Consider the following 22,742-nt stretch of genomic DNA (forward strand, 5'->3'; position numbering starts at 1 on the left):
ACATGCATCTACTTAAGAAGTGGCTCATAGATAAGGTAACAATGAGTCCATGCAAAGACAATCCTGAGTATAAGTTGGTATTTATGACTACATTACACTTGTTAGGAGTTTGCTTTCTGTTATTTATAAGACTACAAAACAAACAGACAACAATTACAATTTTGAAGTGCAATTACTTGCAGAGAGTCTTATTTCTTTGATAGCAATGTAGTCAAATATTACATCTCTAAGATAATATTATATTATCTGCCTAAACAAATTAGCAATATCAAAGTTTCCGGCTGCTAAGTATTCTCTCTCTCTCTCTTTTTTTTTTTTTAATTAAAAATCGACAACACAAATGCATGCAGTTTTGAAGTTAAATTGCTTTTCCCCAAAGTATTTACTTTAGCAATATGACCTCCCAGCTGAAGAATGAAGTCTGGAAAACGAGGACAAGAAGTTGTAGCAGTTGTTAGCAGGAAGCAGGGATGAGTAGATAATTTTACACAGGTGGTTGATGATTGATGGAGGTGGAGGCATTTTTAGGAGGCATGGACGGTGAGGATTTGGGAAGAAACACTCTACCTGTGTAGCCCAGCGAATTGTCATCATTATCAGAGGTGGGGATGGGCGTCCCGTTGTCGTTCCCCCTCTCTAGGTCTTCAGGGTCTGTCGGAAACAACACCAGAGCTGCTGATGGGGTCACAGTAGTAACAGTAGTTGCCATTTCGACCACAGCATGTCCAGACACAAGTAAATCCACATGTGACAGAAAAACACACAGGGACAACACACAGCACACTTCCTCCCTGCCCCTCCTGCAGCACACTGAGCCGCACGGAGGTCTCAGCATCATGGCTTACGGTTTCTACTGCTTCTCCTTAATTTCCCTAATTCTCTTCTCTGCCTGCACCTTTGCTGCACTTCAAAGCTGGCGGAGGGCTCTGACTGCCCTCTGTGAGGCCGCCAGCACGGACTGAGGGAGCATATGGAGGAGGGAGAGGGCAGGGTGGCTGAATGCTAGCATTGCTAATTTTCCACCTTATTGTTAATCAAAGCTATTGACTGTGATCACTCCCCATCATCGCTTCATCTCCTGCCAATTACAGACTCAAGGGACTGTACCTCATATGGGTGGGGGGGGGCAGGGTGTGGGGAAAAATAGGGTCTTGTCAAATAAGAGGGTGGATTATAAAAATGTCATACTTTTCCTAAGCAACAGCAAAGAAAGCAGTGCAACATCACATCCTTCGGAAGGCAACACTGTATCATCTTAAAGGACGGAGATGAATTTACTGAAACAAATGCATAAGTAAAACAACACTTAACTTTGGACGTTTGGGGCTGGATATTTTAAAACATTCCAAATTGCTCGAGATTCTGTATTACAGTCATCCAGATAAGTATTTTCATTCATCTATTCTGATTTTTCTTGAATGAAAGAAACGCTTTTTATGCTTTTCACACTGCACGTTCATTTTCCAATGTAGAATTTTAGAAACGAGGCCAAGCAAAATGACACTAAAGTTCTAATATCCAGAAGCTGAGTTGCATTATAAATACACACGGAAGCCCAACGACACCACTACTAATTTCACTTGTGCTCAGTCACTGTACATACCATATCTATGTGTGTTAGATAAATATGAGCAGAATATCTAGCTTCATTGCTGATAAGCGGACACAGACACAATAAAAACTAAGTGTGTACCTCCTAAGTGGGATACCGTCGCGTCATAGGTCATTCATGTTGAGGTGTTCTGCAGGCTTTTCATCACCTTAAATAGCGTCTACACAGAATTCCTTGGTCTGAGCAGTGAAGGAGCACAGCTGTTTACTTGAGGAAGAAAGTATGTCACTTATGAACGAGGCAGCGAGTATGTGCAGGTAATGCCTCTCCAGAAACATCACAGGGGTTATTAATTCTGTGCCCCTGCTAGTTTTTTCAGCGAGGTTGATCCATTTTGTCCTACGCACAATTCTTCAGGGAGGATTAAGAATTTTTTAAAAGAGGATATAAAATCTAACGTGGGTCACTTTGTGACTTTTTGCATGTAGTATATCTATCCACTCTGTCTCCCCGTCTCCCTTCCTCTCCAGCTCATGGGTCATATAATTAACCTGATGTGGCCAACACGAAGGAAAAAAAAAGGTGTGGATATCTGCAGACTAAAGAAAAAAATGCTGGTTATTGCTCTATTTATCCTTGCCTTTCCAGCAATAGCTGTTGTCCTATTTATCCTTAAAGTCAACTCAGGAAGTGGTATGGCAGGAAAAGGGTCTCCTTTCCACGCCTCCAGCCTGTAACCTATTTGTATGCATTAGTTGTTTAGGGCAGAGATTTAAGTCACATCAATAAAAGAGAATGGGAAACAGGTTTTTTGTGTGTTTGTGTATTTTGTGTCAGTGTTAGCACAATGTTCTGCCATAAACGAAGTAACCTTACTCAAGCAAACTAACCAAATAAAAGAGGTTGATATGGGAAGATAGATAGAAGGTTCTGGTTCAAATGTATTAAAAGACTTTTAAGGACACCTTCCCTGCTTACCCACAATATTGTTTTAAAAGATATGAAGTATTTAGGGTCACCTTAATTTTACAGACTGATTATTTTTAGTTGCAAACACAGTTTTTCAAAGAAAGGGCTACTTTTAATTTATGATGGAATAGTTTATTGAATGTAGATACACACATTTGTAATCACTCTGTTAAAAATAAGATAAAAATCTATCCAAATCCACAGCATGAACTCAGTTTGAATATACAGTATCATAAGACTTTTGCACCTTTGTTACTGAATGTTCCCTGAAACTGAGGACATTTGTTCAAAAGCAGTAGGGTAGGGATGAGGAAAGGAAGTTCACTGTCATTTGAAATGAGATACATAGATCTGTTAAAAGTAGGATTTTCACCAATGTCTAATTTATCCTGAGTGTTTTTAAAATTTGCTTTCCTGTCCCCACCCATCACCCTTCTGACCCCTGCTTAGGCTCAGGAAAGAATAGACTTCGCATTAATCAATGAATCTAACCATATCTATAAAACACATTCTATCTAACCAGTACTGCCTTTAATTAACAATATGCTACACCTATAGAACAAAAGATGTCATTTTTACTAACTGCCCCCAATTTTTCTTCCTACTCCTTCCTGTCAAAAGATAATTGTAACAGGAAATAGTCACTTGACTCACTACACATGAGCTTTAGGACTAATTTAAAGAGAGCCCAAAAAGTATTTATTTAAATGTTTTGTTGAATAGTATTGATTATGTGAGCCACGGTAAAGAATACAAGGAGGCAATAGATTATTTAGTGCTTACAATGTCTGAAGAAGTCTTTCTTGTGCCCCAAGTCTGAATTTAGGACCATCCAGATTTGAATTGATGTAGGTGTGGCTGCAACTGATGAAAGCCACGGTAACATCTAGAAATGCACTGTCACTAAGGGTGCCGGGTTCTATGTGCCTGACACCCCCATTAGACTGAATTCCCCAGGGTCAGGTAATCTGTCTGCGTCACATTGGTACACCCACCACCTTACACTGGGCCTGCAACATTCTATGGGCTTAAACAGTTTTTTTTTTCCTTTAAGATAATAAATGAATTAATGAACAGATGGTAACCAAGAATGCAAATCTCACTTAAGTAATAGACTCTCAATCTGAAACAATTTGAAAATATAAAAGACTTGTTATAAATTAACTCAAATGCTAATGTACTCCCTGTATATCCAGTATCTGTAAAGGCATATAAAACATCTTTGCAATATAAAAGGAAGTCTTAAATCATAAAATCATAGACAGTCATGGTTGGAAGTATGTCAGATGGACCTTTACTAGATGTTCCATCAATATTCAGATTCTTCTGAATTTAGTGGTCATTTGGCCGTTAGTGCTTTTAAGGCAAGCAATTCCAATTTCACAATTAAGTGCTTTATTTTATGTTCGATTTTTTTTAAAAAAGATGTTTGCTAGATTCTAATTCTAATAGTAACCTGGTGGGCTCAAAAGAACTAATATTTCATCTGTGAAAGCCTGTTTCCTTCCCAGCCCTCCTTAAATGCTTGTGTTTCATAGGGCTCCAGATTCACCCTTTTGTTCTTCAACATGCTTCATCGAGGCTTATGACTAAAACTGTTTGTTCTTTCTTTTTTCTTTTTAATAAGATGATGTAACTTCCACATTTCTTAATTGGATGCCTAAATGACCAAATCTCATGTCTACTGCTTATGTGACTTTATGAGGATTCCAAGAAACCTCACACCTTCTCTCACTAAACCCTGAATGCATCCTCTTTTCCTTCTGCCTACTCCTTTCCTTTATTTCCTATCTACATGAAGGAAGTCATCACTGTATTATATTTTTAACATTTTACAATTCAATGGGATGTTAGTATCTGGGGTTAAAACTGAACTCAGGGGTGCTTGGGTGGCTCAGTCAGTTAAGTGTCCAAATCTTGATTTCGGCTCAGGTCATGGTGTCATGGTCAAGGGATTGAGCCAAAGGTGGAGTGTGGAGCCTGCTTGGGATTCTCTTTCTCATCCTCTGCCCCTCTGTCTCTTCCCTTCCCCCTCTCAAGTGCTTTCTTGCTTGCTGTCTTTCTCTTTCTCTCAAAATAAGTAATAAAAAAAACATTTAAAAATAAAAAGCAAAAACACTGAACTCTTAGTCCACAGGCTTCTTGTTATGAATTTTTCTACATGATTTATTTTTATTTTTTAAATCCTTTTTGGAGGTAGTTGTATGCCAACTTAAACCTATAATATGTAAAATTTTATATAGAATTATGCATAACCATATAATATACATATTATTTATATAGGACATATAATGTATGAGTGGGCCATCTTGTAACGGTCTTTTGCAGCTTTAATAAAAGTGACAACAACGACAAAAAGGAATAAGGATATATAACTCCCTTTACGAGGGAAATTATGTCTTTTAGGAAACTTTATCCTTAAATACAACAATTTATTAAAGGTGATACAACTTTATTTAATGGTAAATTACTTGTAAATTTGAAATTTGTTAATCTGTATAATACTGCTTTTATTGAGATTTCCCCAACCCCTATATCAAATTATAATGGAAACTCTGAATTGGAAAAATCATTGTATTGCAACCTCTGATAAAATCATTCATATAATCACCATCACTAAGCACTAAATCTATCAGGTGAAAAATGGTAGGAGACAGCATATTTCACAGTGTCAAAGTATCACCCCAGAGATTATTTGCTAACTGCAAAGGAGAAAATAAACTTTTATAATGGTTATATCTGGCAGTCACCACTTGAACTCAGTAATCAAAATTAGTATCACCAATGCTGAGTAAATAAGAAAGGAAAGCTAATTGTGTGATAGAATATACAGCACCACCTATGAAGCATCCACACTAACAATACTTGCCCTGAACTTAATCGAGACTTAAGACCCAACTTAAATCTACAGAAGAAGAAAATATATGTCCCTTAGCATGCACGTATAGGATAATTGATGGATGAATTATTTTGAACTTACTTTCAAATGGCTCAGAAAACATATATCGAGAGGACTAAAGCAAATACGATATAATATTAACAGTTGTTCGTTCTGTTATGAAAAACATTCAAAAAAGTTTAGAGGATGGTAATTGAAGACTGAGTGGTCTAAAGCTTTCTCTACAGTGTGCGGCAGCAGAAATTCATGCAATGATGCTTCACTTTCATTGGCGATATAATTAAAATGACATTGATACTCATATTTGTACTACCATTCAACCCACATTTCTCTAAATTGTTCATCATGCTACGATAGCCAGTATTACATTGTGGAAATGTAGAGGTCTGAGAGAAAACTCTGCTGTTTAAATTCAATTTCATTTATTTATTTTTAATTTTTAAATTGGGTTTGAAATTCACCACCGAAAGAGTAGAGTTTTAATCTTTATCATTTCTTTCTGTCATATTAAGCTATGTAAAATATGTTAAAAATAATAGCTTTTTCCTTCTGCCCTACTGTAAAGTGTCAAGCTGGTTTCTTTATAGATTTGCATTATCACTGTGCAGGGTTTTGGCATTAATTGACATTTTGAAGATGACCATTAATAAAAGATTAGGGAAAAGCAAATGAATATAAACTACTATCAATATGAGAATTGTGTTCTACAAATTGGATCAATTCTCATTGATTCTTTCCTACTAATCAAGAGGAATGCAGGCAATGGGTACTTTAAATGGAGTACTGAAAACATTTAATTAGAAACCCAGGCAATGAATTGCAGAATTAAGTACAAAAACTATGTTTGTGAAGCTTTGTATTTGTGGCACAATTTTACAAGATCCAATTAAAGTTAAAATTCAAACTTATGCTTTCATCATATATATATCATATATATATATATATATATATATATATATATATATGATATATATATACACAATAGTATTTGCCCCATTCTTTTGAACTGGAAATAAGGGGAGAGATAACAGTTATGTTAACAGAGATGGGGAGGAAAAAGAAATCAGTATGCTCTTGTAGGTAGTACCTACTACTCAAAAGAATTCAGAGAACAAAGTAAATAAAAAATTCATTTACAATGAGGACTGAATGACTTTTTCAGAAAGATATATGCTATAGAACATTAAATATAATATTATCAAGATCTAAAATTGTGCTACAAAATGATGAATAAAACACCTATTTCTTTTAAGTAGCAATATGGTAACAGAAACCAATGTGTTACAACTATTTCCAGTTTTGCTATTATAAGGAAAAATCAAGATTGCTTCCTTGAAATGAAATGAAATGAAATGAAATGAAATAAAATGAAAAAAAGTAGATTTCATACAGTGATCTCAACATATTTGTTAATGCTGTTTCCCATTTTCTAGTTTAGGTGATTAGAAAACTGAATGAATCCTATATTAATAAAGAGAAGTAAAAACTGTACCGATTATAATAATGACAACGGATATTTACATAATGGTTTAGTTTTTTTAAAATATAAACTATATTCTTTTTATGCACATCTATTTTCTCATGCAGTTTTTTGTTTGTTTGTTTTTAATTTTTTTTTCAACGTTTATTTATTTTTGGGACAGAGAGAGACAGAGCATGAACGGGGGAGGGGCAGAGAGAGAGGGAGACACAGAATCGGAAACAGGCTCCAGGCTCTGAGCCATCAGCCCAGAGCCCGACGCGGGGCTCAAACTCACAGACCGCGAGATCGTGACCTGGCTGAAGTCGGACGCTTAACCGACTGCGCCACCCAGGCGCCCCTCTCATGCAGTTCTTACGGTTCTATCATGTTCTATCATGATCACAGTTACCATCATTATCTGCATCATCAACATTCCCATTTTAGAGATGCTGAAACAGAAGCTCAGAGAAATTATTTTGCCTCTGTCATGCGACTAGTAAAGAGTGGATTTGGAATTTGATTCCAAATGATTTCTGACTCCAAAACACCTCCTCTTTTCACTGTGTCCATGGCCTCTCTTTACTCATCAATCCAATTCTAGGAACTGGATGGAATTTTAATATTACATAAGCAACGGTACACCAGACTAGTGATTCCTTTCAATTGCTGAACAATAAGATTGGATAATTTCACAAATGTATTCCTGAGCTCTGTTAAGCATAGTACCCATGGATTCTTCACTGTCTCCTTTTACAAACAATATAAAACATATACTCTAGTTAATAATATAGCCAGATGTATTTAAGCTAGAAATACACAATAAAATATTATTAAAATAGGGATTCATTATTAAATAAAGCTTTTCCCAGATAATTTTAAAAATGTAGACTTGGGGATTGAACTACTGATTAAATAAAAGTAAGATAAATTCAGATCTTTTGGACAATTACTTTTTAAAAGTTATTCTTCAACAATAAAGATTTTCCTTTTGGTATAAGCTTAAGGAAACTTAGAACCGGAGTATGTCTTACTCATCTTCATATGCCCAATCCCAGCACAGTGCTAAGCACAGAGTAGCTAGCTAATCAACACATATTTGTTAAATGACTGAATGAAACGTTGAGCCATATTTTTGCTGGAGTCAAGAGTTTAAAAAGGAGGTAACTTTTCTCAATCAATGAATATCAATTATTTCCTTATTTAGGACTTTATTACATACTTATCTATCTAAAATTATAATCATTGTCATTAGACATGTTAGGTACATATCTATCTAAAATTATAAGTCTAATTCAAAATGACATTATGGCAAGTTATTACTGCTGATAAAATACTGTTTCTCCCTCCATCAGTCCCCAAGTAAATATACTGAAGGAAATAAAATCTTACTTAACTTAAATCAGGTGAGGGATTTAGTAGTGAAATTTTTCTTTCTTGTATGTTAAAAAGAGATGATTCATAAATATCCCCCCCATGATAAACTGGATATAAAGGAACGTGTAATAAAGAGTGATAATCTGTAAAACCAAAAGAAGTCATACTACAAAAAAACAAGAATGGTATTTAAATATTGCCAGGTAGGTAAACTGTATTTTAGTTCTGTGACTTCTCTCTGATTTGAGTATTTCAAATATAGGTATACAGATATAAGTACAGGTATCTCTTGATTTGAAAGAATGAAATGCATTTTTCTGCAAGGCTGCTCTTAAAACTGAAGTAATGCAACATAAGTTTGGAATTAAGATTTGCCAATACTACATCCTATGCTTGAATTTGCAAAAAAAAAATGTTGTAATTGTGAAAAAAGGGAAAAATAGCTACATGGAAATTAACAAGTATGATCTTGTTTGAGCTAACATGGGGTACATCCAGTTATACCAGGCTGATAAAATCTGATTAAATCATAGAGACCTAAACAAAAACATTAAAAAACAACGAAATAGATATATATTATATTAACATATGTATGTATGTATATATATTAACATAAAATATACTACTGAATGAATGTTAGGAAGGTGAACGCATTAATGGATAAGCCTGTAACTCAGAAGAATGCAAATGTCACAGAAGAAGCTTTTAACTCATTTAAATTCAACTTAATTTGACAAAACAAGATTAAGTGTCTTCTGCATGGAAATCATTCTATTGATGGAGAAATGCTCATAATTTTAAAACCTTTTGTTTCCAGATCTCTTCTAGTAGAAACACTGACAAAGTAGAGCTCTTAAAATAATTGGGAAAATTATGCTTCATCATGACAATATGTTTTTTTAATTTGAAGCCTGCATGTTTGGTCTAAGAAAGTCAAAGTTTTTCATGGAAATAATAAGTGACTATTATTCCTTTATATATAAAGTGACTATTCCTTTATATAATTAGCAACTAAGCCAATTGTCCAGTTGAATTCTGCATTTATTCAGAATGCTCAGATCAAACCTTCAATAACAGCCGATGTGACAGATACCTTGGTGGGATGGAATTTAATCTGCAGAGATTTGCTCCCTTGAACTTTATCTGTGAGAGTTAATTTCCGGTCCATTTTACTAGTATTTCTGGCTCTCTCCGTCTGCTGACTTTTGTGTTATTGTCTCCACCCACTTTGCCCTGGTATTCAACCGCTTTTCTTTCATTGTGCTTAGCATCTGTTACTGTTCCACTCCCTTCCAGTCAAAGCATACGGTAACTTCAACACAGGCTAATTAAATGGCGCTTGAAGTTAGTTAACAGGTGGTGCCCCCGGCTGCCCTAATTGTATGAACAGATACATCTCACATTTTAAAGGACAGAAATAGCACAATAGTAATAACCGAATTAATGGAGTACTTCTTCCATAGCTCTAAACTGATGTTGGGGGATCAAAAAGAAACAGGATCATTCTTCCGTAGAGGGAGAAATCTGGTTTGGGGTTATGATGATCCCATTTGAGATTCTGAATAAAAACCTCAGGCCTCCTAATCCTTTAACCAGTGCTATTTTTCTCATCACAGAATGTATATATTTATTACCATGTCCTCCCAGGTATGTTAATAAAGCATGTTTCCAGTCACTACTGCTAGTTAACATATTAAATGATATTCAAGTAAGATCCACATGATTTGTTAAATTCGAATTATCAAATAACCTACTTAGCATTTTGTAATTACTACAACTAAGGGTGTATTATTTATTTACATATTTAATATAGCATAATGTTTAAAAGCCAGTAGCTAACTCTGTGACTTTAGTTAGACAAGTTATTTTATTTATCTTTTTTTTATCGTTTGTCTCCATTTCTTCATCTACAAAATGTGCAATAATAGTATCTATTTCACAAGAGTATAATGAGGTTTCAATAAGCAAATATTTGTAAAGACCTCAGTACAGTCCCAGGAGACTAATAAGCCAGTAAATGTTGGCTAATATTATAATTAATCCAAATTAGAAAGCAACTTTAAAATGATCGTTTAATAATTCTTAATGAAAAAAGTTCTATGCATTTGCCTCTTGAAAAGGAGAAAAAACACATTCTGTTTCTGTTTTATACCCCAATTTGGAGTTTATATAAGAGAGGGTGAAGAAGGTATCAAATACAAGAGCAAAACGGATTTTGAAAACCTCATTTCTGTCTAGCCAAGTTATATTATGTCTTTCCATTGCAATTCTTCAGAACCCAATTGAGCAGAATTCCCCACTAAATCATTCTGGAAGTATTTCCACGCAGGTAATTTTATCCTCATGGCAAACTCCTTTAACTGCAAACTTCAGTTTTCCTAACTGTCTGGTTTGTGCTGACAAGGATGGACTTACTCAATTTTATTTCTTGAAAAGAAAAAACACAACACCTGATATTGAAATTACAGATTTCTTCACTCTTGGTGTAAAGCCCGCCCTCCCCTCCTCCACCTCCCCTTCATGTGCAATGCCGGTTCAACCTCTGCCTTTCTTTTGCTGTTTCCAGTAGAGGGGCAGAAACTACCCGGGGCCCTGGAGAAAGGTGGGGAAGTCTGAGGCCTCTGCAAATTGGGCCCGAGTCACGTGGTCACCGCCAGTTCCTCCCCACCCCGCCTCCCTCGCAAGTGTCCCGCAAGTCCTGGCTGCCATCGTCTGCAACCATTACGGACATCTCTAAGGCGGCATTCACTCCACTGCTAAAGAGACAAATTTCCTCTATAGTCTCTTCATTGTCTGCTTTTTCTAACCACAGTCACGGTTTCGCGCTCTTCATTCTAATTGTGCTTTTGATTATTAGGGTCATTTTATGCCTTCAGCTTTCTCAAAGGTCACAGGGATTAGCTGTGTCCAATCGCGGACTGGGGAGAATGTGCAGGCTTACCCCCCATTCATCCGCCTCCATTGATTTCCCCTCAGTGTGAGAGTGGCCACAGTGGTTTTCTTTCTTTTTCTTTTTCTTTTTTTCTTTCTTTCTTTCCTTTCTTTCTTTTATTTATTTTTATTTTTTTATTCCTAGTTGATATTTTCCTTGCGTCCCTCCCCCACTTCTACTTAGAGAAAAGCTGTTTGTAGCCCTCCTTGTGCCTCAAGAGGTTTCAGTGAAGCAAATCCACGCAGAGAGCAGGGACGGTGCCAGCGTAGGGCATTGCTGAGCACGTCAGGTGGCACATGGCCCTTCTATTGCTTCTGTTTATTTACCCCAGGGCCATTCCACATTCCCATTTTATAATGTCAAACTGCACTTTCAAACAGCATCCCTTTCCTTGCTGTCATTGAGGGCAGTCAATCACACACACATTACATCTACTCTATCGATAATTATATATACTATAATAACATATATACTGTTTTCTTTTTTCTGTTTTACTTTGCGGACTCTGACCTTTGTGTTTTTTACGCACCAGTATTACCATATTACAGTATTTTGATTTGCATTTGTGTTTTATTAATGGGACACTCTGCCAGCTTTCATTCTTACCAGCACTTTTACCATGACATGATGTTTCACTCACGAATGTTGTTCCCAAACGAGACATTCTTATTGTAAATTAGTGTAAATTCTTGACACCTAGGACAATAAAAGTAGCTATTTTAAAGGAATGTGTGTGTGTATATCCACACATATGTCATGTACTATTGAGAGTCCTCAATAATAAACAACCCAAACAATCCCAAATACTTGAAAAGATATTCAGTTACTGGGGCTACTGGGCGGCTCAGTGGGTTAAGCGTCGGACTTCAGTTCAGATCATGATCTACCAGTCCTGAGTTTGAGCCCCGCATCAGGCTCTGTGCTGACAGCTCAGAGCCTGGGGCCTGCTTCAGATTCTGTGTCTCCCTCTCTCTCTCTGCTCCTCCCCCTTGCACTCTCTATTTGTCTGTCTCTGTCTCAAAAATAAACATTAAAAAGAAGTAAGAAAGACATTAGGTTTAAAAAGAAAATATTAGGTTATTTATATAATTATTCATATTCAAGTGAAAGTGGGGAGAGTTTATTATGAAAGAATATTTTCTGGACACAAATGCTCTTGGCTCATGACAAAGTCCATTCATTACTAGTCTAAAACACAGTAGGAGGCAATCCTCAGTTCTTTTCCCATCTTGCTAGAAGTCAAGTGATTAGTGACTTTCTGATTGGTGAGATTATCTGTTTGGCTCAGAAGGAAGATATAATGAATTATGATCTTGTTTATTAAATCATATGATCTTCTAAAAGTAGAAATGCTTTCCAGAAACCATACTGCCCATTCACATTCAAATCTGAAGATACTGCACCAATGAATTTCTTCCTTCTGCAGTGTTTGATAATTCAATTCATAGTACATTTGTTTGTACATGTGGAAATATGCTTGTATGTAGACTTAGTGGCCTCTGCAATATTGCTTCATTTCACCTCTTCAAGCTTAAAACTTTCCATAAAGAGAGGAGATAGCCTCAGTGAGCAGCAAACACTCGATTTTTGTTTCCAGTGATGCAACTCCTGTGTGGGTTACTTTCGGTCCTCACACCTATGGGAAATGGCTGGAAAGCTTAATATAATCACCAATACTGTTTCCGTCGGGCTTTTGTGACCATTTTTTAATAGAGGCCAGAATTTTTAAAGAAACACATTTCCCTGCAAAATGGGAAAGGGAACTGAGGTGCATAGATAGGGAATAAAAATCTGCTGAGCTTTATATATTGTCAGAATTATGGTAACTATGCATAAATACCTTAGGGAAATATTACAGAAATCATAAATAAATAGTTTAACTCTTGCTGATGGAGAAAAAGAAAAATAGAGGAAAATCTCCGTCATCTGTCATCTGCAATATTTGGCATTTGAAAATGTGTCCTAAGGCTTCAACATAAACTTTAAAACCATAATAGGGGAATCAGAAATGTCCCTAAGATTCACAATCCATATTTAACAAATGTATGCTCAATCTTACATTAGTAGTAAATTAATGTAAAGAAATCAAACATCTAAAAATATGTACATTTATTCTTAGATTTTTGAAGAGTAAGACTCACTATTAATATCAATGTTAAAATTTCATATTTGGTACATGTGTTTCAATGCTTAAATATGATTATAAAAATCACCTGGCAGTCTACCACGTGGTAACCAAAATTGCCAGTAAATAGAATTCTTCCATTGGTTATAAAATTCCTTACTTAAAATTGTGTACTTCCTAGGAGAAAACAAAGTCTCTTTAATGGTACATAATTCTGGCAAAACAAGTAGGTACAAAACATCATAGTAAATGAGAAATACACACAATGGATAATATGCCAAAGTAATCACACAATATAGGTAATTCACTGGTCATTATAAAAATGACAGCAGCCATATTGTATTTCATAGTTTGAAAATAAAGATATTGTCAAACTTCCCATCAATCACATTTGTACTTAATTTACTATGCCATTAAGAGATATGTTATATAGTCTTCTCATGAAAATATTGTGTTCAGGAGGCTATTAAGTCACAATAAATGTCATCCTGACTCCCACTGTAAAGACTTACAGCTTTACTGCCTTTGTTGGTAGAGTATGAGAAGTTTGGAGGCTCTAATTTGATGTTCAGTAAATATTTTTAAATTAAACTTTTTATTTTGAGATAATTGCATGTTCGCATTTAGTTTTAAGAAATAATGTAGTAAGATCTATTGTATCTTTTACCTAGTGACTCCCAGTGATAATGTCTTGCTAAATTGTAGGGCCATGGTCACAAACTGGATATTGACAATGATACTGACAAAATACAAAGCATTTCTATCACTATGAGGTCCTTTATGTGGATTTCTTCTAACCATACCCACCTTTCTCTCTCCCACCCCATCCTTATCCTTTGGCAACCACTAATCTGTTCTCCATATCTAGAATTTTATCATTTAAAATTGTTCCACAAATGAAATCATACAGTATGTAACCTTCTGAGAATGACTTCAATCAGCATAATTCTGTAACGATTCATCCAGGTTGTCATGTGTGTCAAGAGCTCGTTCCTTTTAATTGCTGTGTAGTATTCCATGGTATGACTATAATAGTTTATTTAACCACTGATCAGCTGAGGTATATCTTGTTTATTTCCAGTTTTTGCCTACTATGAATAGAGCCGTTTTAAACACTTGTGTACAGGTTTTAGCCTAAACATAAATTTTCATTTCTCCAAAACAGATGCCCAGGAGTGCAATTGCTGGGGCATATGGTAATTAACATTTAGTTTTTTCAGAAACTGCCAAACTGTTTTCCATTGTAGCTGCACAATCAGCCTATCAGTCTTAAAAGGCACACATGTATTCACAAAGAATAAAAGTCTCAGTGGCATTAGGATTAAGTTAAAGTTAAACTTGTGAGAGTTCTTTTTTTTCCCTCCCTCTCTCATCCAGACTCTCTCCCCTCCCCCCTGCCCTTCCCTTCCCTTCCACTGCCCTCTCTTCCTCTCCTCTTCCCTCTCCTCTAGTTTCTTCCTTTTCTTCATCCCCCCTTTCTTCTTCTCCTTCCTCACCTTTCCTTACTTTTTTTCTATGTATGCAATTATAATAGAAGGAATGACTATGTGAACCTAATCTGAGATCAAGAAAGATAAGTAATATTACAGCTTTGTAGATCCTTTAAAAGCATTGAAACTTAGTTTTATAGGCTTTTTAACTTTTAATAATATAATTTATTCTTCTTACATTAAAAGGAAAAGATATAACTGATATTAAGAACAAAGGAAATGCGGAATAATCTTTTGGTTCCCTTTTTCTATTGAGAGGGACAACTGATCAATCAATAGCCAAATAAAAGTCATTTAAATATATTAAAAAAATATCACAAGACATAAATTTGTTACATTGTCACTGTGTATAGAAGTCTATGTTCAAAGGGAAAAAATAATACCTTGTAGTTTATTATGCAGTTTGGGACAAAGCATGTTTAGGACGATGTCATTCAACCAAAAGATTTACATTCTAAGCTAATTGTAGATAAAAGCCCTAACAAAACTGTCTATATAAAATTATGTACTCAAAAAACCTTGTTGCTTTCATACATCACAGATATTTTCACATACTGTTAAAAAATGGTGTTATTATATCAACTTACTGAAAAATGACCAAGCTGGTTGGGTTTGTTATTGTGAAACTGTAATAACGAGTTGCTGGTATTTAAAAAAAATCAATTATCGAAAGTCATAGGTAAAGTCATAGGTAAAGGCACATTGACAAGGACAACAACAACAATCTCAGGAAATTCACTAGAAAAGGAAATATAAGGGCAATAGGTAGTCTTCATAAATAAATAAAAATCATTTGTAGTCTCTAACTTTTACACTTATGGAACCAGTAAGAGTTGAATGAAGTTTCCTGATTCCAGAAATACAACATATAAATATGCATCCCATTAAAAAACTGTATTGTTTTAATGTTTTATATGAAAATGATAAGGAATGTTGAATTACTTATCAAACTAAAGCTACCCATTTGAAATGAGTAGATCTACCATACTTGAAAAATCATGTTGTAAGATTTTATAACAAACCTTATGTCAATTAATAAGTGGTTTGTCAAGTTACCACCATAAAAGATGATGTAAGAACAAAAAAATGCTGCCCAACTCACCTGATCAATTTCTGTGAAAGAGACTGAAAGAATATTGATGGGGGACAGACAGTGGATTACCCTGAATTTAAACAACAGCCTTTTATTTGATAAACTTTGACAGTTTAGGAGATAAAGTTCAGGCCACACTGGCTTTATTTCCCTAAGAGTTAAATAAAATGAAATCAAGCACAGTAAAACGAAATGAAATAAAATAAAATGATCACCCTCATGGTGTTCCTTGAACGAAATGAACAATGACTGAGATACAGATATGTGCGTAATTCTACTACAGATGATGCAATTAGAGATCATTTAATTGGTAAGAAATCAGAGATAGTGCGTCATGCACAACTTCCTAATAAACCTTTGAGAATACTTCAAATGGATAGGTTCATTTTCAAGGTAAAGAAAGAAGAGGCTAGTTAAATAAATTGCCTCAGAAATGTTCATGGACTATTTCATTTATAAAACTATAAACATTTATAATAATAAAACATTTTTTCTTTATTTACTTATAAAATAATAAAAACTTATACCAATAAAAAGCAATATTAAATGTACAAAGGTTTGGGGCGCCTGGGTGGCGCAGTCGGTTGAGCGTCCGACTTCAGCCAGGTCACGATCTCGCGGTCTGTGAGTTCGAGCCCCGCGTCAGGCTCTGGGCTGATGGCTCAGAGCCTGGAGCCTGTTTCCGATTCTGTGTCTCCCTCTCTCTCTGCCCCTCCCCCGTTCATGCTCTGTCTCTCTCTGTCCCCCCCCAAAAAAAAAAAAGTTGAAAAAAAAAATAAATGTACAAAGGCAATAATATCCCATAGCTTAGAATTGTCGCCCCCCACCCCCAACCCCTTAAGGCCCACTTGTCATTAGCTACATTTCAGGAGTAGCCTGTGAATGGATGTTTAAGGCATCAAGGGTAGATCCCATAGGAATAAAAATAGAGAAGAATAAACCACTGAAAACTTTAAGAAAAGGAAATGGTCCATAAAAATAGAGCCCATTAATACTATGAAATATATTGATTTCTTGTCATTTCTTGTCATAACTGCAGAATAAAATAGAATTCCAGAAATAGAAACAGTATATGTACATGTGTGTGTATACATCTACACACATATATGTATATATATCCTAGGCCTGGATGAAGTGTGCAGATATCTTATTATCAGAAATTATGATATGATTATGATTATGATTTTCTTGCATCGCAATTTGGGGCCTTACAGGATTTAATGTATGCTTTATAGGATTACAATCAAAATTGGAAACACAGAAAAAATTATGAAGAGTAATGGAAGGAATAAAAAGAAGAATATCAAAAGAAATAGATGAAAATGTCCAGTATAAAGTATCTGTAAAAGTTAATGTAGATCTTAGTACATTCTGATTATTCAATGGGAGAAAAAGAAATGAAGAGGCCTTAAATTCAGGCAGAAGACAGATTGCTCTAGGCAAAAGGAAACGGTGAAAATAATTTTTCAATAATTGCTTTAGTTATACATTAACATAGTGTAATAGATATTTCAAAAGTGTAGGAAGAAATGTAAGAATTGGTTTTTGAAAGAAATGCAAATAAATGTTTATATATCCACAAAACCAGCATATATACATGTATATACATATATGTATATGTATGTATATGTGTGTGTGTGTGTGTATATATATATATGTCCATGTATCCCTGATTAAAACTAAGATACCTGCATAGCAGCTTTGTCCTGAATTTACTTTTCAAATAGCAAGTAAAAATAACACTATTAATTTGGGTTTAGATTATAATTTTTCATTTTTTAGAGGGGACATCTGTATATCATCTGTCACAAGGCAACTTAAATTGAATGTAGGCAACAGATAATAATAGGTTCAGCTAATATTTCAAAGCTGATTTTACTTTATCTTAAATTTCCCATTATGCCTGCTTGAGACATATACTTTGCCAATCACAAAATTCAGAATACACTTTCTGTCTCGCAAAAAACAGGATGTATGCCCACGAAACTGGCTATTTGTTCATGAAAAAAGAAACATAAACTGAACACGTGAATTTTCTTTTCAGTAAATGAATCACTTTTAAGAGATCAAAGAGGCTGAAGATATCCAATAGTATATTTAGGTGATTTTTGCAAGGCAGCTATATTCCATACACAGCTGTTGTTCCAGGCTGAAATTAGTTGCTTAGAATTTAAGTTAAGTAATCCCATACTTCAAATGACTTTAGGAAATTGGGTGTTAGGGAGACCAGCCAGCACCATTCAATTAAGTGGTCCTTGAACAGAAAAGTGCTTTTCCTTTAAGTGGAGAGAAAAAAGAGTTTGATCACATTTAAGCTAATCTATCATTTATCATACCCAGTGGGTGAGACAGTTAATGACTCTATTGATTCTTTTTGGTGCTTAGTTTTATATACAACATTTAACCAATGTGAAACTGAATATGAGATTTGTTTTCCATTTGTTATTGATGCCCTTAAATTATCTTTATTTATCTCTGTAGGCATTGAGTTTAAAAGGGAATTTCAAAAAGGGCTTCAGTTAGTGTCATTTTCTTAAACTGTATTTTTATTTTAGAATTTTTCTTTTTTTTTAAACTTCAAGTTTTTTCCATTGTTTATTTTCAGAGGTCCCTTTACTTTTACTAAGAAGAGAAAAAGAACGTTGAAAATTTGTCAAGAATTTTGATTACAGAATTTGAGAAATAGCTTCTTCTTGTTTCTCTTTCTCTTCCTTCGCCGCTGTCATATTCCCACTGTTCATTTATGTAGGTCACTGTCATTATCCCCTGATTCCTACCTCTTCTTTGAGGGTCATATGGGCCATTTCTAGAAAGCTATCTGTCTTTACAAAAAGACAAAAATAAAAGAAGCACAAAAGACTATGCAAAAGCTGCAAATGTGATCAGATGGCATCACAAAGGTGAAGGGGATCCAAAGTTGTCACAAATGGCTATTTAGAAATTAAAAGAAAAAGAGTAAGTCTGGATGCAAGGCAAAGTCTAAACCAGTACGCCATGAGAAGAACAGAACAGAACTAAACGACTCAGGTTATTATTTAAGAAATGGACCACACTGGTTTCTGAATTGAGCTCCATGGTTCATTTTAGCTGATATATATATTTTCTATTTGTGAGTATTCATGCATAAGTCCAATGGATTAGTAAACATAAAGTAAGTTAGTTAAAGCCTGAAGCTATCTAAAATCACCACTGAATGAAAGAAGAACCCAAATGAGAGCAGAAAAATCAGTTTTTACCACTGACACTCATTCCTAAAAAGCATTCACTAAAATACTGAATTCTTAAAATACACTGTCTAGTAAGAATGGTTGATTTAAACAGCTGGATAATGTTCATAGCATCAATAACTCAAGTTCAGACACATCATGAACATAATTTTAGAAAGAAAGTGCTCAGAGCAGCAAAATCAATGATGTGTTTAGACAGTGATGTGTGCAGTCTCATAAACTGGTTCCACTGGAGTCAACTGTTCACATCTGTTCTCAACTCCATATTCATGTCGGTGCCTTGAAATTGTCCATGGTGGGAATATTTACACCATGGCCATCAGCAAACATGCTCAGTCAAAAAGTCTTTTCCCCAGGGAGCCACCTGTTAACCCATTTTCCAGAATACCATTGGCTCTGGATAATTGTATCACACTTATTACAAACTCTAGATTTAAATTAGAGTCCAAACAAACAATTTGCCAATTTCCCTAATTCTCTAATATCCCATTATGAAGCAGGCACAAAATGCATTTTATCATTTAATATCTTTATGATAGCCTGTTTTGCTATTGTTTTCTGGTTTTAATGGAGCAGTTTATATGATTCCATTTTCTCTCTTTATTCTATATCAGTTTTACTCCTTTTTTAAAAAAAAACTTATTCTTAATGGTCACTCTACACTTTGCATTATGTATTTATAACTAATTTAAGTCCGTTTTTTTAATGTTCTGGTGGACCAACCACTTATTTTTTATTTTTTAAAATTTACATCCAAATTAGTTAGCATATAGTGCAACAATGATTTCAGGAGTAGAATCCTTAATGCCCCTTACCCATTTAGCCCATCCCCCCTCCCACAACCCCTCCAGTAAGACTCAGTCTGTTCTCCATATTTATGAGTCTCTTCTGTTTTGTCCCCCTCCCTGTTTTTATATTATTTTTGTTTCCCTTCCCTTATGTTCATCTGTTTTGTCTCTTAAAGTCCTCATATGAGTGAAGTTTAAGTCCGTTTTTCAAATAATACTATACTGCTTCACAGGCTGTACAAGAACATTATAATAACAATATATTTCTAATTGCTCCTTCCTGTTACTTATATCATTGCTGGCATTCTTTCACTTATATACAGTCATATATATATATATATATATATATATATATATATATACACACACACACACATATACATGTGTATGTATATACATATACACACATATATGTATACATATATATGTAAATAATACATATATATTACATATGTATACATATACATACATATATACATATATACATATACATGTGTATGTATATACATATATACATACATATATGTATACATATGTATATATATATGTAAATAATATGATATTATTACTGTTATTATCATTTACAAATATTTTTAAAGATTTAATTTTAAGTAATATCTACATTCAATGTGGGGCTTGAATTCACAACCCAGAGATCAAGAGTCACATGCTCTACCTACTGAGTCAGTCAGGCGCCCGTTACTGATATTATTTTGAATAAATTGTTATCTGTTACATCAGTTAAGATTAGGAGAAATAAAGCTTAGTTTTTATTTTACTTTTACTTATTCCTTCCCTAGTCCGTTTGCTTTCTTTATATAAATCAGAGTTTCTGACCTATATAATCTTCCTTCTCTCCAAAGAACTTTCTTTTATATTTCTTGCAAGGCAGACCTACCGGCTACAGATTTTCTCAATTTTTGTTTGTCTAAGAAAATCTTTATTTCTCCTTCACTTTGGAAGGATAGTTTTTAGGGGACAGAATTCTAGGTTTTTGTTGGATTTTAAAAAATCTCTCAACACTTTAAATATTTCACTCCACTGTCTTCTTGCTTACATGATTCCTGAGAGAACTCAGATGTAATTCTTATATTTGCTTCTCTAGAGGAAAGGCATTTTTCCCCTTTGACTATTTTAAGATTTTTTTTATCTTTAATTTTCTGTTGTTTGAATATAATATGCCTAGGTGTAGTTTTTTGTTTGTTTTTTTTGTTTTGGTTTTTGCTTTTGCATTTATTCTGCTTGGTGTTTTCTGGGCTTCCTGGATCTGTGATTTACTATCTGATACTAATTTGGGAAATTCTTAGTCATTGTTGCTTCAAATATTGTTTCTTTCTCTCTTCTTCTGGTATTCCTATCATGCATGCTACACCTTTTGTAATTATCCCACAATTCTTGGGTATTCTGTTCTTTTTTTCCCCCTCAGTCATTCTTCTCTTTGCTTTTTTCAGTTTGGGATGTTTATATTGTCATATGTTCAAGCCTAGAGAGTTTCTTAGCCATGTTCAGTCTATTCATGAGCCTGTCGAAAGCATTCTTTGTTATGTTACACTGTATTTTATCTCTAGCATTTCATTTATTTCTTAGAATTTCTATCTCTTTGCTTACATTGCCCATCTGTTCTTGCAAGTTCTCTATCAGAGCCCCGACCTTACTAATCATAGTTGTTTTAAATTCTCAGTCTGATAATTCCAACATCCCTACTATATCTAACTCTGGTTTTGATGCTTGTTCAATCTCTTCAACCTGCATTTTTTTTTTTTTTTGCCTTTTAGTATGCTTTTCAATTTTTTGGTGTAATCAAGATATGATGTACAGAGTCAATGGAACTCTGGTAAGTAGGCCTTTAGTAACGTGGTGGTAAGGTGTTGGGGAAGGGAAGCATTTTCTAGTCCAGTGATTGGGTTTCAGTTTTTTGATGAGCCTGTGCCCCAGGACAGAACTTCACCAGTACTTCTCAGCGTTTTTCCTTGGGTGGAACAGGAGGGGCTGGAGTTAGTTGTTTCCCTTCATCCATGTCAGTTAGTCTCTGACAGAACTCCAGAAGGTTAGGCTCTGGTAAAACAGTTTCCTCTGAAGTCAGTTCTCGTTGAGAAGAACAGAGTGCTCTAGCTTATTTCAAAATGGTTCCTTTCCCCTAACCCCTGCTGGAAACCAGAGGGGATTTTTCTCTCATCTTTACTGTAGGAACCTGGCCAAGCTCCTGGAGGTAAATCTTACAACATTGTGGTTCCTATGATTGAGTCCCCATGCAGTTCTTAACTTTAACACTTGTGCACAGTCAGCTTCAAGTAATTCATCAATTGTAGTTCAGGTTTCCCTACTCCAGAACTGGTTCTTGAGGAGGAACCAGTGGGGTCTGCTGGTGATTTTCTGTTCTATAAGTTATGATTCTCCGTATCTGCCTATTTGTGTCTCCAATGTGGGGGAAGTGGCTCTGCCCCAGGACTTCTTTTCTCCAACAGATTTTAGAAGAACTGTTGATTTTTTGTTTGTTTGGCTTTTTATTGGTCAGAATGGAGTGGTGATCTCTAAGTTCCTTACATGCTGGACCATAAACTGGAAGTCAAGTCTTGCTTGTTTCCCTACCCCCCAACACCCTGCCAATGTGCTACACACTGAATGTGAAGGAACACTTCATCTATACATGTATTTTGAATTTTTTAAGTTTATTTATTTATTTTGAGGGAGACAGAGAGAGAGAGAGAGAGAGAGAGAGAGAGAGAGAGAGAGAGAAAGAGAACTGAAGGGGCAAAGAAAGAGGGGGAGAGAGAGAATCACAAGCAAGCTCCATGCCATCAGTGCGGAGCCTGATGCAGGGCTCAAACTCA

The 22,742-nt window shown here is 35.0% G+C and overlaps 1 protein-coding gene across 6 annotated transcripts in view; it reads right to left on the bottom strand.

Annotated features, from left to right (window-relative positions):
* The window catches only part of ROBO1 (roundabout guidance receptor 1), a 1,129,831-nt gene that overhangs the window by 505,689 nt on the left and 601,400 nt on the right, over positions 1 to 22,742 (bottom strand). For 5 of the 6 annotated variants that reach the window (XM_019839543.3, XM_045036748.1, XM_045036754.1 and 2 more), the window contains exon 3: positions 568 to 651. The exons of the other annotated variant lie outside the window; for it this stretch is intronic. In XM_019839543.3, coding sequence (XP_019695102.3) covers positions 568 to 651 — 84 coding nt within the window. The remainder of the gene's footprint in view (positions 1 to 567; positions 652 to 22,742) is intronic. 6 annotated transcript variants of the gene reach the window in all.

This window comes from Felis catus, chromosome C2 (assembly GCF_018350175.1).
Source record: "Felis catus isolate Fca126 chromosome C2, F.catus_Fca126_mat1.0, whole genome shotgun sequence".
NCBI classification, from domain to species: Eukaryota; Metazoa; Chordata; class Mammalia; order Carnivora; family Felidae; genus Felis; species Felis catus.